Source organism: Rhineura floridana, chromosome 13, assembly GCF_030035675.1.
Source record: "Rhineura floridana isolate rRhiFlo1 chromosome 13, rRhiFlo1.hap2, whole genome shotgun sequence".
NCBI classification, from domain to species: Eukaryota; Metazoa; Chordata; class Lepidosauria; order Squamata; family Rhineuridae; genus Rhineura; species Rhineura floridana.
The window spans coordinates 4,112,349-4,127,711 of record NC_084492.1 but is presented as its reverse complement, the minus strand read 5'-3'; the positions used below and the strand labels follow the sequence as shown (position 1 = coordinate 4,127,711).

General features: G+C 43.9%; 2 protein-coding genes across 3 annotated transcripts in view; both read left to right on the top strand.

Moving 5' to 3' along the window:
* The first annotated feature begins 1,532 nt into the window (after nt 1–1,532).
* Nucleotides 1,533–15,363, top strand: part of LSM14A (LSM14A mRNA processing body assembly factor) — a 44,172-nt gene continuing 30,341 nt past the window's right edge. The window contains exons 1-2 of one of the 2 annotated variants that reach the window (XM_061594388.1): nt 1,533–2,103; nt 11,439–11,602. In XM_061594388.1, coding sequence (XP_061450372.1) covers nt 1,983–2,103; nt 11,439–11,602 — 285 coding nt within the window. In that variant the 5' untranslated portion in view covers nt 1,533–1,982. The remainder of the gene's footprint in view (nt 2,104–11,438; nt 11,603–15,363) is intronic. The other variant, XM_061594387.1, reaches the window with a different exon arrangement.
* On the top strand, nt 11,785–14,606 carry LOC133369272 (uncharacterized). Its single transcript, XM_061594399.1, has 2 exons — nt 11,785–11,930; nt 12,925–14,606. The coding sequence occupies exon 2, from the start codon at nt 13,968–13,970 to the stop codon at nt 14,526–14,528; it is 561 nt and encodes a 186-aa protein (XP_061450383.1). The 5' UTR covers nt 11,785–11,930; nt 12,925–13,967; the 3' UTR covers nt 14,529–14,606.

The following is a 15,363-nucleotide window of genomic DNA, read 5'->3' as shown; positions in this document are numbered from 1 at the left end:
AAAGGGCCGGGATTAGAGCAGAAGTTAGAGCAACTAAGAAGTTGGGGGGGGGGTTTGGCTGGCTGGCCTTTTGGTGTACATCTCTGAAATCAGACCACCTAAAAACTTTTTTTTTAATTGAAAGCTGAAAGTCCAAACACATTTACCAGGAAATAAGTCCCACTGACCTCAGTGGGGCTACTTCTGAATGCATGTATAGGATTGCACTCTTATGGAAGAACTGGGTGGCCGTGGCTATTGCTAACTGAATATGAGCCAACAGGGCAATGTGGCTGCAAAAAAGGCAAATGCTATTTTAGGCTTCATTAACACAAGTGTAGTTTCCAAATTGTGTGAAGTACTAGTTCCCCTCTATTCAGCACCGGTTAGGCCTCATCTTGAATACTGCATTTAATTCTGGACAAACTGGAATAGTTCTGAACAAACTGGAGGGCAAGTTCAGGGGACTGGAAACAAAGCCCTATGAGACTGAAAGAATGGGCCTGTTTAGCCTTGAGAAGACTAAGGGGAGATATGATAGAACTCTTCAAGCACTTGAAAAGTGGTCACACTGAGGATGCCAGCATCTCTTCTCGATCATCCAACAGACACGGAATAATGAAGCAGAACCAGCATGAAAACAATCACATATATCAGATAACAAAAGTTGTTGTACAACTTGAATGTGTTTCTCAAATATATTTATCTATCTATCTATATAGATATATCTATATCTATCTATATAGATAGATAGATAGATAGATAGATAGATTAGTTAGTGGTTAAACAGTGTATATCAGTCTGCGCACACATCTAGCCCAGCATCCTATTTCCCAAAGCGGCCAACCAACTAGATGCTTCAGCAAGCCCACAAGCAGACCTTGAAGACAACAGCCTTTGCCTGCTGTTACTCTCCAGTAACAGTGGGATGTCTAAATACACGAAAAAGGCAAAATAATGCAATTCCTTCAACTGGGCAATTAATCTCAACCCAAACAATCTGTGTTGAAATCTGTGTTGCAGAGGACCATCACCAAGAGATGTACTTTCACAGCCATAGTATATGGCCAGAGTGGGAAGCCTGTGGCACTCCAGATGCTGTTGGACTCCAACTCCCATCATCCCTGTTCATTGGCTATGCTGGCTGGGGCTGATGGGATTTGCGGGTCTGTCAACTTCTGGAGGGCCGTTAGTTCCCCAACCACTGCTGTATGGCGCTGCAGACATGACCTTCTGAGGGCCCGAGTCTCGAATCTAAGGAGCTGTTGCCGTTCTTGTATTTTTGTGGTAGAGGTGTGAACTTCGGGTCTGCCAGACGTTGTTGGACTCCCAACTCTCATCAGCCCCAGCCAGTAGGCAGGGATTATGGGAGTTGTAGTCCAATAAATATCTGCGAGGATCCACTTGCCTGCTGAAGGGGTGGGCAGAACCTGCTGTTCACTACACTGCACAGACCTTCTGCATGTTTACTCTAGAGCAAGGAAGTGTCCCCCCTCCCGTTCAGTTCCAATGGGCCGCCTCCCGAGGGAAAGCGGAGACGTTTGCTAAATGGAGCTTGCCCCACCCGCGCACGGCCTAGGCCGGCTTCCCTTCTCTTCGTCTCGGGCCTCTCGCCCACCTCGCGCGCTCTCCCTTTTCTCGCGAGACTTAGCGCCTCGTTCCCGACGTCCGTCTCGCGGCTGAAGTGGTGGCGGTGGCGAAGCGGGAGGAAGAGAGGCGAGTGGGGAGTTCTGGCGGAGAGGACGGCGGCGGCGGCCATGTTGGGAGTGCCGGGGCGGCTGTAGCACGAAAGGCCTGTGTGCTGCTGGTAGTGGCGGTGGGGCTCTGAGCGCTCGCCCGGGCCCAAGGGAGAGGCGGCCTAGTCCAGCGTGAGGCAGCGACCATTGTGAGGCAGAGAGTCCGTCCCAAGCCGGGCCCGACCCAGGCGAGAGGGGGGGGCTGAGAAGGCCCCGAGCCAGGGCATATTGGGCCTCTGGGCAGGGCGCTCCCGCCTCGCCGGCGCCATGAGCGGAGGGACGCCGTACATCGGCAGCAAGATCAGCCTCATCTCCAAGGCCGAGATCCGCTATGAGGGCATCCTCTACACCATCGACACCGAAAACTCCACCGTAGCACTTGCTAAGGGTAAGGGGGTCCAGGAAGAGGGGGGGCTCGGCCGAGGAGGAAAGGGGCCTGTCGTTGCGCCTGCACCGCTTTCCCCCGTGGAAGTGGGTTGGCTGTGTCGTCGGTCTCAGGGGCCTGAGTGAAAATAAAGGCACGCGGGGGAGGGGGACGAGGCAGGAGCCTTGATTGGAGGTAAGTAAGTGGGCAGTTATTAAGGGAAGGTGCCCGTGGCGCTCCCGAGCTTGAAGAGACGCGTCGCGCGAGATGCAGTCAAAATCGGGGCGGTGATGGTGAAGCGCTGCTGGGAGGAGCCCTGCGCGTTATTGGCGTCCGCTCGGAGCCGAAAGGCGAGTGTGATCTTCCGGAGCAGCCTTCGTCAACCTGCTGCCCCCGGATATTTTGGGGTAGAACTCTCGTCACGGCCGTGCTGGCTGAGGCCGGTGGGAGTGGTGGTCCCAGAAACATAGACAGACAAACGGGGCAAAAAAACAAATAAAAATAAAATAGCTGCCTTGCAACGCCCACTTTGGGCTCCTGCTGGGAGGAAAGGCGGGATATAAATCAAACAATAAAATAAATAAGTCCAGCAGAAGTCAGGCAGGCAAGCACACACATGCCTGATGTGCTGGTAGACGGAAGTTCTGGGACTAGACCTCTTCAGACTGCAGGTGGGAGGTACCGATTTTGAACCCTCCTTGATTTTAAAGACAGCATCACTGAATGTCTTTTAAAAACATCCCAGCAAGAAAAATATGCTATAATTCCGTTAACTCCTCTTCCTTGAATTGATATACAGGAAGCTTTTTATGTATATCGGGGAGCATTCAAAAATGATTATACACAGCCATTAAGATTTGTTGGTGCCCATTCAGCCCTCTCAGAACAATACCACTTTATTCCCACCTTGTTCCGATGCTTGTGAGGACCAGTCCTTACTTTCCAGTAAACTTGCCAGGGGTAAGTTTATATGATTCCCATCTAATGTGGACAGCAAGTTTCAGGGTAGCTGACTCATTCTACCCCCCCATGTTGCCGGACTATCATCAACGTAGCTGTGCTGGCTGAGGCTTATGGGAGTTGGAATACATCAACATCTGGAGGGCCACAGGTTAGCCACCCTGTTTTAAGACTGTGTATAATTTTATGAATCTTATTTTCGTTTGAGAACATACAGACGTCTTTCTGGAGAGAAATGGGGGATCCAGGGATGCTGGCCAATTAAATGTAAATGCCACAGGTTTGACAAAAATAAGGAAACCAAATCCTTTCTGCCCTTGAGACTAGAGAGCAAGACAAGCATGAGAGGCAGTCTTTATTTTGAGATACCTTGGGTTATGAACACAATAGTGGTTTCTTCCCCCCCTCATTTTTGTAATGTTCACCTTTTATTGTGTGGTTTGGCCTCTTAAAACAATAAATTTTAAAATACCCTTACTAGAAGCATAGGAAGCTGCCGTATACGAAGTCAGACCCACAGGTCCAAATTCCAGAAAGCTTCTAAAATTGTAACTAGATACTTATGCAACTGTAATTCATATGTATTCCCCTGCCCCCCCAAGTCTAGAAAAATCAATTGCTACCTTGAAGGAATTACATTGTGCATTTCTTATGCTTGGTAACAAGCATGGCCGACTTTGGTTGAGTTCTGACATCACAAAAAGTTGATGATTTATCATGATGGGAAGGAGCTCCCACAGGCCTCAGGTTCACACAGAGATGGGAAGGCCTGGAAAAATTCAGGCAAAAAATGGCTTTTTTGCCCCTGAAAAACTGAGAAATTTGGGCTTTGACGTGTAAGAGGATATAGAAGCTTGTTTCAATCTGGGCAAATGTTCAGTTTTTAGAAGCCCATGATAAATATGATGGCAAATATAAAGAAACAGAAAGTGATAGCGATAGTTTAAAAAATTAGACTGATTGAGACTTAGTTCTACCCTTCCCCCCTTTTCTCAGCCTTTTCTATAGAAATTAGTGCTTTATGTCTGCTTGGCACTGTAGAGGACTGAAGGAGACATTATTTTCAGAATATATTTTGTAATTATAATGTTAATGTTTTCTTCTGATTTTAGTTTTTGCCTGCTCATCATAAGTTGGCAGAATGAAAGAGACGCTAGGTTCCCAACAGCTTGCATTTGTAATTTTTTTCAAAAAAAAGTTAAGAATGTAAATTAAATTTGTAATTATTGTCTGAATAAATTGAACTTTTAATATGCCGAACATGATAATTTAATGGCAAACCATGTTATACACAATACATTTTATGTTCCTAAAGTAAAAAAGACTTTTGATCTGTAAAGGGCAATGAAAAATAAATATTGCATATTTTCCCCAAAAATGTCCATTTTTTCCAAGGGGGGGAAATATAGGAAAAAAACTTTTCCCCCATGGATTCAAAATTTCTGGACATTTTACACCTCTGTGTTCACACATCCCCCCCACAGTCATTGCTAACTGCAGTTTAGTGTTATGTCCAAACCCTAAATCAAGTGTGGTTAAGCTGTGGCCCTCCAGATGTTGTTGCATTCTCATTCCCAGACCTTCTCTCTGAGGGCCTGGAAAGTAGGCAGCACGGACTGGATGAATTAGTCTTCTTTAAGCTTCATTTCCCCATACATGTATTTACAGGCGGGCCCCGCTTATACGGCAGGTTCCGTTCCGGACTGCCACCAAAAAGTGGAAACCGCCAAAAAGCAGAACCCATTGAAGATAATGGTGCGCATCGCGCGAAAATGGCATGCGAGAGCAAAACTGCTGTAAGAGCAGAACAAGCGCCTTAAAGCGGGGACTTTCCCTAATTGAAAGCCACCACATTAGCAGAACGCCGAAAGGCAAAGCACCATAAAGCGGGGCCCTACTGTATCCCCCTTTGTATTTTAAATATATTTAAATAGTTTTTTTGCAGAAATTAGAAATGTGGGCTGCATTAGCTAACTTAAGAGCTGTTAGATACAACAAGCGTAGTCCAAAAACTTCTCTTAAAATTGTTAACAGTGGATGCAAGCCCTTTCTAGGAACGATGGGTGGCAGGTCAAAGTCCAATTAATTATCAAGAAAGGGAGATTGGGGCAAAGCCAGTCTCACCTTGTGTGGGGCTAGTGGGCTGGGCCAACCGTCTTCTGCAAGTTGCAGCCTCCAGTCATGGGTCCTTGGCAGCGAATGCTTGTCCAAGATAAGATAAAAGGGTCCTCTGCTGTGGTTGCTAGTGTGTACATTCAAAGGCATGGTAGTATGAGGTGTTTGAGTGTGTCGCACACAGCAGTTCCTAGAGCGCAAGTTTTCTTAAAGTATTTTAAAGGGGAAAAAACCATACATATTAGATATGTAGGGGGTAAGATGCAGTGGAGCACCTGGCATGTGGGTCATTTTTCTGGGCTTTGCGTTGGTGGGTCCAGGAAAAGTTGTCTATGGCTAGGAGGCAGGACCTAGGTTTCTGTGGGTGGTGGCTGAGTATTCTCTGGGAGTGACTGAGCCATACAGATTCTCAGCTGTCTTGGGTCTCCAAGAGGTTTTGGTGTCCACTTGTGGAGAAATTCACTGGTCTTGTTGGCAGTATGATGTTGTCTCTGGCCCTAACCCCATTTGGGGGAAGGGCAAGAGGCTGGGCTGTGTATGACCTTAACCAAACGGTTAATATACATAGAACTGGGCTCTGTGAGTGTTTTCACGTTGGACAATTCATACTATGAGCCTGTTACGTTTTATATCATTTGTGAATGAAGTGTTTTCTCTCCTGTGTACCCACTATTGTTTACCTGGCCTGTGAACTAGGTGTTCATATTGTCCCTCATTCACTATGATCCTGTTCACCCCATTCTGCCTAAACTTGTGCATGCCCCAGTCCTGGTTTTGTTTTGCATTATTTCATCCAGCCCTACTTCTCTATGGAATCACATTGAGGCTAAACCTTCAAAGCTTTTAAGCACTACTCAAGAGTAACTACTGATGCACTCATAGAGTTACTTTTGTGTGTGAATGTTTTCCCTCACAGGGTACTTTTTTGTTAATTCCCTCTTAGTTTAACTATTTCTTTCAATCTTTTTACACTTTCTGTTCGCCCTTTTTGTATCGTGTTCGCCAACTGCACATGCTTAGATTATCCAGCCCAACTGGTAGCAGCTTTCCAGTGACTTTGGGATAGAGACAATTAATTAATTATATGTTATACCCCGCCTTTTGTTCACCATGGAACCCAAAGCAGCATACATATGGTTCCCAGGCGGTCTCCCATCCAGGCATTGGCCAGACCCAGACCTGCTTAGCTTCAGCAAAGTAATGGCCTCATGTGCCTTCAGACTTACCAAAGATTCATTTTACTGGAGATACTAGGGGCTGAACCTGGGACTTTCAGCATTGTAGGAGGAAAAATGGTTGTCTCTGGTGCTCAGATATATGTGATCCTTCTTTCTTATGGGGAACATTCAGGCTTGTGTAATTTGGCTTGTTTTCATGAGTTATCTATACAGTATGTAGTTGTGCAGAACATGTGCTGTCTGCTTGTATATAGGTCTAGTTGCTTGTTCATCAGCGAGTGGATGGCAGACTTCTTGGGCAGCATGTTGGACTCAATTGTCTCCAATCTACTTCCACTCTGGCTCAATGAATAGCTTAATCTGGTTTGGCTGGCATTTCGTTGGAGTTAATTTGAATCTAAATTGGGATAAATAGAGATTTATTTATTTATTTATTGTATTTATATACTGCCCCATAGCCAAAGCTCTCTGGGCTGTTTACAGTAACTAAAAACATTAAAACAAATATACAAATCTAAAACACATCTTTTAAAAACAATTTAAAACACCATTTAAAAATTTAAAACAAATTTATTAGTTTATTTCTAAATTACCGTTCATCACAGAGCTATTTACAATGTAAAACCAGCAATAAAACATACAGTAAGAATACAAAGCTTTTTAAAAAATCATAAAATTAGAGTAATAGTAAATTCAATTAAACTGATCAATGGAGACTATTCTCCAGAACTCAGCAGACACACTGGTCACAGAGACGGATTTTACATGCATGTGAAATGTCAGCTGCCAATTTATGCTGATCTTTGTTTTCATACGCTGTTAGTAGCTCAGTTCAGACAGTGTTATATAATATTAGCTATGCCCCAGCTTCCATGCTGGAGAAGGCACTGTGAAAAAGCTTTATGGGAGCAGCTCATCTTGTCTGTGAATGGGAAGGGCAGTGCTAGTTGTTGGCACCACTGCAAAGTTGCTGCACCCTGGAGTTGAGTGTCAGCAGAAGGACCTTTTACAAGGAAGGCTACTGTGCTCCAGAATCTCTTGGGGGTAGAGTTACCTTGTGACAGCAGCAGTTGCTGGACTGTTACGCTTGCCAGTTTTGGGTATTTGACTTGCAAATGGACTTGAGGGAGGACATGGAAGAAGAAAGGAAAGGTGTTGCCTTACTTGTTTTGGCTGCCATGAATTTTTGTGGTCCCTGCTTGTAAATTCTGTTTCTGCTCCTTGTGCTATACATGGTCGCTGCAAACCATTGCTTCAGTCTTAAAACTGGTGGTTTTGTAAGAAGGCTGAAGGCATCAAGTGCATTTGGAAAAGAAAAATATGCCATTGCTCATCAAGACAGTCTGGCAAAAGCAGTGATTTGATCATTCATGAAGTAACTTGTATATACGTATTGTTTGTTCAGCTTCTTTCTTTCATAGTGCAAAAATGTTTCATATTTCATAAAATATTAAATCTGGGGTCACCAACCTCTTGGACCAGTGGACATATTTCAAAGAAAATAGGATTCTTGTGCATTTAACAGCTGTATCTCCACAATCAGAACCAGCAAGACTCAGCTGACTTCCCATGGTAAGCATGAGGCTGTCATCAGGGGTGGGTTGGTGTGGTGAGCAGCAATGATTGCATTCTCTCTAATTTTGTGTTATGCCCTACAGCAGCCATGTTGTGTTAGACTATACCCACATGGCAGCCATTTTGTGACTGATGCCCTCAGCACTCTCTTAAAATTTGAAATGTGCCCCCTGGTCCAAACAGATTGGCAACCCCTACTCTTTGTAAGTTTCAGATTGCTCCTAGGACTGCTGGGACAAAGAAAGCCCTATGCGTTTCAGCTCTGGTGAGAGGTAGATTTGGGTACCTGCTTGATTTTAAAAATGGGGGGTGGCCATTGTGTGTTACTTTTGTAGCAGTCCGGAAACAGTACCTAGTGCCCTTCGGATTTAATTGGATTAGGCTCTGCTAACTCCTCACACACTCCATTTTGAGATTATGACCAAATGCAGACTGTGTGGCTTCAGCATCAAATCAGCTCCCCGCCCCCATCTCTTTCCCATCTTTTCTTTTTTTTCTTTTTGCATCCTAATAAAAGAGTTCTGGAGAACATGAAATCTTGCTCCCTGTTCTGACATAATAAAGAAATTGCCGGACTGCTTCCCCCCCCCCCCCCCCATGGACCAGGATGGCTTATTTTCTTTTTTGTGTGCCTACCCCGAATTGTGATTCCTCTTTCTTTATATCCTCTGGCTTTGGTTGCAGGTTTGTCTCACATACAAACATGCTCCACTTTCACAGTTTACTTGGCTGCAGCAAGATTTACCTTCAGATTGTTTCAGGCATCAGTGCTCATAGCTAGTACAGTAGATTAAAATAGATAAAATAGATAAAAAATATTATTTATCATCCAGAGTCTTAGATTTTGAGTAGAATATACCTGAAAGATCGTCTTACCTCTTGTATACCCAGTTGATCACTGTGGTCTGCAGGTGAGGCCATCTTATCAGGAGGTCCATTCTGCACAACATTGGAAGCAGATCTTTAATGTTGTGGCACCTGCCTCTTGGAATTCCCTCTCTTTTAAATCTTAGACAGGGACCATCTCTGTTATCTTTTCTGCACCTACTGAAGACCTTCCTCTTTCAACAAGCCTTGTAAGTTGAGACCTTATCCTGGTCTGTGTCTGTTTTGGAATTGCTTTTTATGTTTTTAAAGATTTTTAAAATATGTTTTTAAGATGTTTTATTTTTTAAATGTTTTTGAGATTTTAAGATTTTTTTTGTGTTTTGTCCTGTTTACTGCCCTGGGCTCCTGGGAGGAAGGGTAGGATAAAAGTTTAATAAATAAATAAATTAGCCCACTCCACAAGCTAAAAAAAGGTGACTATCTTTCCCTGTAAACTACACTTGGTGTTTAGGATTTTACACTCATAAGCTTTTCAGTTGGAAGAAAAATTAACATGAAGGTAAACAGAATCATCTTATGCAGTGATGGAATATTTTTGTAGTGTTGCTTGCTGGCCATCAGAGTAAATAATTTTATAAAAAGAAAAATAGTAAGTTATGAAGCACATGTATGTACTTTATTAACATTAGTTTTAACATTAAATAAGTTAGAGATACAGGCTTGGATCCTGAAATTATTTATGTCCATGGGAAAGCTTATTTTAAGTTTGCCTTTCTGTGAGACTTTCTGAAGGTCCAGGGCTCTTGTCATGATATACAAAGCCCCGGACATCTTGGGTCCCGATTCCTTAAGGACCACCTGACCCCTTATACCCCAGCTCCATTGCTGAGATCTTCCAGAGGAATGCTGTTAGTACCCCATGTTACAGAGGCCTGACTGTCATTTAGTGCTGCTGGTCCCACACTGTGGAATACTCTTCCAGCAGAGATTTGCAGAGATTCACTCCTAATTTTCAGGAGTCTTGAAGACTTGGTGCTATCTGTTTAAAATGTCTCAGGCCTATGCAGCTGTTTAAAATGTCTCTTGAGTAAATAGGCATTTAATGATTGTTTTAAAATGTTTTTCTGTTCTGATGTTTTGTGAGAGGGCGGCACATAAATTTGTAAATAATTTGTTCATGATCCCTTTTTACCTCTTCATAAGGTTGGCTTGTTTCTGTTCCAGCCTGTTAGTAGTGCCTCTACTTTTCAGCAGGAGGAAGTAGCATAGCTTCCTGTGGTAATAACTTCCAGAAGGATAGTGCTGTTTGTTGTTGCTGTTGGGTTTTTGTCGTTGTTGCTGCAGACTAAGAGTTTTGCACCTTTCCTTTCTCTCTTCTAGCTCTGCCACCCCCACCCCCCCCAATGTTCCTCTGGTGAAACTGATTTCCATTCTTTCTTTTACTTTCCTAGTGGGCCAGTTGATCGTTTCCCTGCCAAAATGTTGTAGTCTCTTGTGTTATAATATTTGTTTTGTGATCACTTGAGTTTGTGTGTATTTTAGACTGGTCTCTGACTGTAATAAATTACTTACTCACTGTGGCTCTCCCAAGTTGTTATATTTGTATTGCTAGACCCTCTTAATATTTCTGCTAATTCTGTTAATTACCTCATCTCAGTACATTCTCATTCATTCCTGCCTATACTTAATAGCGGATTTTACATACAGATTATGATTACATTAATGTACATATCTGCATTCCACAAACCATTTAGAGAAGCAACTGTAACTATAAAATATCCTTTCAGGTAGGCCTACTATAGATCAGTGCTGAATACTGCCTCCTCATTAGTGGTCAGGCATGGGAGACTGACCACTTTCTGTTGGGCTGCATGGAGAAGGGTGAAGCCCAACGGAGCTGCATTTGAAGACAGGTTAAAATGGTAACAAATGTAAGTGTTGTGTGTAAGTTAAGTGATGAAAATGCCAAGTCATTTTAAGCAGAGCAACTTTTCTTTGCTGTGCTTACTCTTTTAACCTGGTAACAGAAACACAATTATCTACAGTTTACATAGTGTTTACTCCTCCATTTTTAAGAATCTTGCTAATAGGGAAAAAACCCTCTAAATGCCCTTTTTAGGATATATCATGCACATTTAGTAGAATTTACTTATTTCTAACCATGTTGGTATCTTGTCTGTGAACATTGTATTTTTGTTAGACATTTTGGACTGTGTGGCTGATAATATGGCCAGGATATGGGTTAAAAAGGCATGACGTTGCTGTTCAGGCATTTCTCTACAAAACATCTGCTGTGTTCATTTTGCATTATTTTTAATTTTTCTGTGCCTCTGGGTTTGCTCTTGCGTGCATTCATCGTCATGTGCATAACTCCACATTAGCCCATGAATGTAAACACTCACGACATGCCAAATGCTGAATTCTCCATTGAGTGTCAAAATGCTCTTTTCCCAATGTTACTGTGTACCCAGATGACAATAAACACGACTTGCTAAATTTTTGGTGCAAATTGACCTGTATTTTTTTTTACTTGTATTCTTTTGAAACTGAAGTAAAGTGTCAGTCTGGTGGACCTAATGAATACCCAACTGCATATTCTGTGATTGATTAGATCAAGCTGATCCAAGTTGCTTATTTCTCTATGCATAAGTATTATGAAAAAGTTTTGAATGATGCATGATAAAATCTGTGTTTTTTCTGCAGTTCGTTCTTTTGGTACAGAAGATAGACCAACTGATCGGCCTATACCACCTCGTGACGAAGTATTTGAATACATTATATTCCGTGGCAGCGATATTAAGGATTTAACGGTTTGTGAACCACCCAAACCACAGTGTTCTCTGCCCCAGGATCCAGCTATTGTTCAGGTACAGTTGTCATGTAGCAGATCTAGCTTTAGCTATGTCTGGTTACGCATAGTGGTAAGTTTTGGTGTATGTATACTTGAAAGGGTACAGTATGAATTAATAGAATTCAGATACAACCAAAAACTTTGTTGTATGTCTTAAACAGGTTTTTCCCGAAGTTACCATGACAAAATGACCATGAACACAAGAAGAGCCCTGTTGGATCAGACCAGAGACCCATCTAGACCTGCATCCTGTTCTCCCAACAGCCAACCAAATGCTTTTGGGAAGCCCACATGCAGGATCTGAGTGCAACAGCACTCCACTCACTTCTGTTTTCCAGCAACAGGTATTCAGGGATATACTGCCAGGAAACATGGAGGCAGAGCATAGCCATCATGTCTCGTAGTCATTGATTGCCTCATCCTCCATGAAGTCGTCTAATCCTTTAAAGTCATCCAAGTTGGCAGCCATCACTACATCTTTGAGAGTGAATTGCTTATAGTTCAACTATATAAATGGTGCATGATAAACTCTGTGTTTTTTCTGCATTTCGTTCTGTACAGAAGATAGACGAGCTGATCGGCCTATACCACCTTGCTCTATGTGAAGAAGTATATTTCTTTGGTCTGTCCTGAATCTTTCAACTTTCATCTTTATTTGATGGCCCCAGGTTTTATGGGAGAGGGGAAAAATATCTCCTCATCTGCTTTCCCCACACCTTGCATATTCTTATCCACTAAGTCATAATCTTTGCATACCTCTATCATGTCTTCTCTTACTCACCTTTTTTTTCACCCAAATGCTCTATTGCTCCAACCACTTAATCATTTGGGTTGCCCTTTTCTGAAACTCTTCCAGCTCCACAATATCCTTTTTTGATGTGCGGCAACTAGAATTGTACACAGTACGGTCTCATCGTATATTTGTATAGCAGCTTTATGTTTTATTTTCAGTTATTTTCCTATGATCCCTAGAATGGAATTTTCACCTTTTTCATAGCTGCTGCACACTGGGTTGACATCTTCATTGAGCAATCTGCTATGACCCCAAGGCCTCATTCCTTGTCAGTCATCACCAGTTCAGACCCCGTTAGCATATAGTGAAGTTAGACTTTTCCCCCCAGTGTGTATCATTTTTATACTTGCGTACATTGAATTGCATTTGCAATTCTACTGCCCATTCACCCAGTTTGGAGAGATCCTTTTGGAGCTCTTTACAATCCTTTTTTTGTTTGAACCACCCCAAACAATTACCAGTACCAATTGTTGGGGGACTGCACTTTCTACATCTCTTCAATGCAATAACTCTTTGTTCCCACTTTTTGCTTTTTGTTCCTTAAGCAATTCCTGATCCACAAGAGGGCCTCTCCTCCTACGACTGCTAAGCTTGCTCAGGAATCTTTGGTGATGGGCTTAATCAAAAGCTGTTTGAAAATTTAAATGCAAAATATTAATTGGACCACCTCCATGTTTTCTGACACTCTGAAAGAACTAAAGAGCTGGTGAGACAGGACTTATCCTTGCAGAAGCCATGCTGATCCTGCTTCAGCAAGGTTTGTTCTTCTGTATGCTTGCTAATCCTGTTTTTGAAAATGCTTTCCACTAATTTCACCAGAGCAAACATTAAGGTGACCAGTCTGTAGTTTCCCAGATCCCCTCAGGATCCCTTTTGATAACTTAGTGTTACATTGATCACTTTCCAGTCCTCAGGTATGGAGGCTGATCTTAGGAACAAGTTACATAGGGTTGTATTTAACTAAGTCTTACTCAGAGTAGACCCATTGAAATTAATAAAACTAAGTTAGTAATGTCTAATTTCAGTAGGTCTACTCTGAGTAGGACTAACTTTGAAGACCACCCATATTTTTGTTAGAAAACCAGCAATGTCATATTTGAGTTCTTTAAGAATCGTGGATGCCATCCTGACCCAGCATTTGACTCTATTAACCATGCTGGTATCTTTCCTAATCTGCAGGAAAGCTCAGCTTCTACTGTTGTGGTTTTGAACAACCCCCAAGAATTCTAGAGAGTTTTGACCCTCTTCACTTTCCCTTTCAAACTTTTTTTAAAACTAGTCTCCACATTTTGGGGAAGTTTCCCCTTTGAAGTCAAATATGACTATGTTGACCTTAGTGAATTTGATAGCACTATTGTCCCTGTTCCCATCTCACACCAGGCCCTAGAACACCACTTAAGATTAAGTCCAAGGTTACCACCCCTCTGGTTGGTTCCATGACCAACTGTTCTGGGGCACAGTCATTTATAGTATCTAGAAATTTTACTACCGTATATTCCGGCGTATAAGATGACTTTTTAACCCAGGAAAATCTTCTCAAAAGTTGGGGGTCGTCTTATACGCCCAGTCGTCTTATACGCCGGAATATATGGTATTTCTCCTGCTCGCAGCCTGGCCCGGCGTCCCCTCCCCTGAGGGGAATCCCCATTGCTCCTCCGTCCCGCCATCTCCGCCTCCTCCACTGCGGCGAAGGCGGCGCCCTGCGCGGCCTCCTCCGTCGCAAAATGGCGGCCGGGGTGGGGAGCAGCAGCAGCCTCCCCGCGTCCTTCTCCTCCGTGGCGGCCTCGCCTGCGCCGCCTCCTGCTGCTGCTCCTCCGCCCGCGGCTGCTCAGGCAAGCGACGGGGCCGCGGGGGCGGCGGCTGCTCCTCGGGCGGCCAACGGCGGGCCACTTTCGCTGCTCTTGCCGTCACAGGCCGCGCCTCCGCTGACGCACAACCACTGGGCGGCGGCAGCAGCAGCGGGAGGTGGCGGAGGCGGGAACCCGCTGCCGACAGCTGCCCCTGCGGCCTCCTCCTCGGCGCCCTCCGCCTCCGGCCCGCTGGCGCTGCGGGAGCCGGCCTACAACTGGGAGGCGATGAAGCCGACGGTGCAGGAGCACTTGAAGAGACACTTGAAGAGAGACACTGCTTACAAGTGCCTGTACGCTAATGCTAGGAGCCTCCGAACCAAGATGGGAGAACTGGAGTGCTTGGTCTTAGAGAAGAGCATTGATATAGTGAGCATAACGGAGACCTGGTGGAATGGAGAAAACCAGTGGGATACGGTTATCCCTGGATATAAACTATATCGGAAGGACAGGGAAGGACGTATTGGTGGCGGAGTCGCTCTATACGTGAAAGAAGGCATTGAATCCAGCAAGCTCGAAACCCCAAAAGAGGCAGACTCCTCCACAGAATCGTTGTGGGTGGTGATACCGTGCCCCAGGAGGGACTTAATACTGGGAACGATCTATCGTCCCCCTGATCAAAATGCTCAGGGAGACCTTGAGATGAGATATGAAATTGAGGAAGCATCCAAACTAGGAAATGTGGTAGTAATGGGTGACTTCAACTACCCGGACATAGACATGTGTTGTCATGACATGTGTTCCAGTCATGACAAAGAAGCAAAGTTTCTAGATATTCTAAATGACTATTCCCTAGATCAGTTGGTCATGGAACCGATCAGAGGGACGGCAACCCTGGACTTAATCCTCAGTGGGGACCGGGACCTGGTGCGAGATGTAAATGTTGTTGAACCGATTGGGAGCAGTGACCACAGTGCTATTAAATTAAACATACATGTAACTGGCCAATTGCCAAGAAAATCCAACACGGTCACATTTGACTTCAAAAGAGGAAACTTCACAAAAATGAGGGGATTGGTAAAAACAAAGCTGAAAAACAAAGTCCAGTGGGTCACATCACTCGAAAATGCTTGGAAGTTGTTTAAAAACACTATATTAGAAGCTCAACTGGAGTGCATACCACAGATCAGAAAAGGT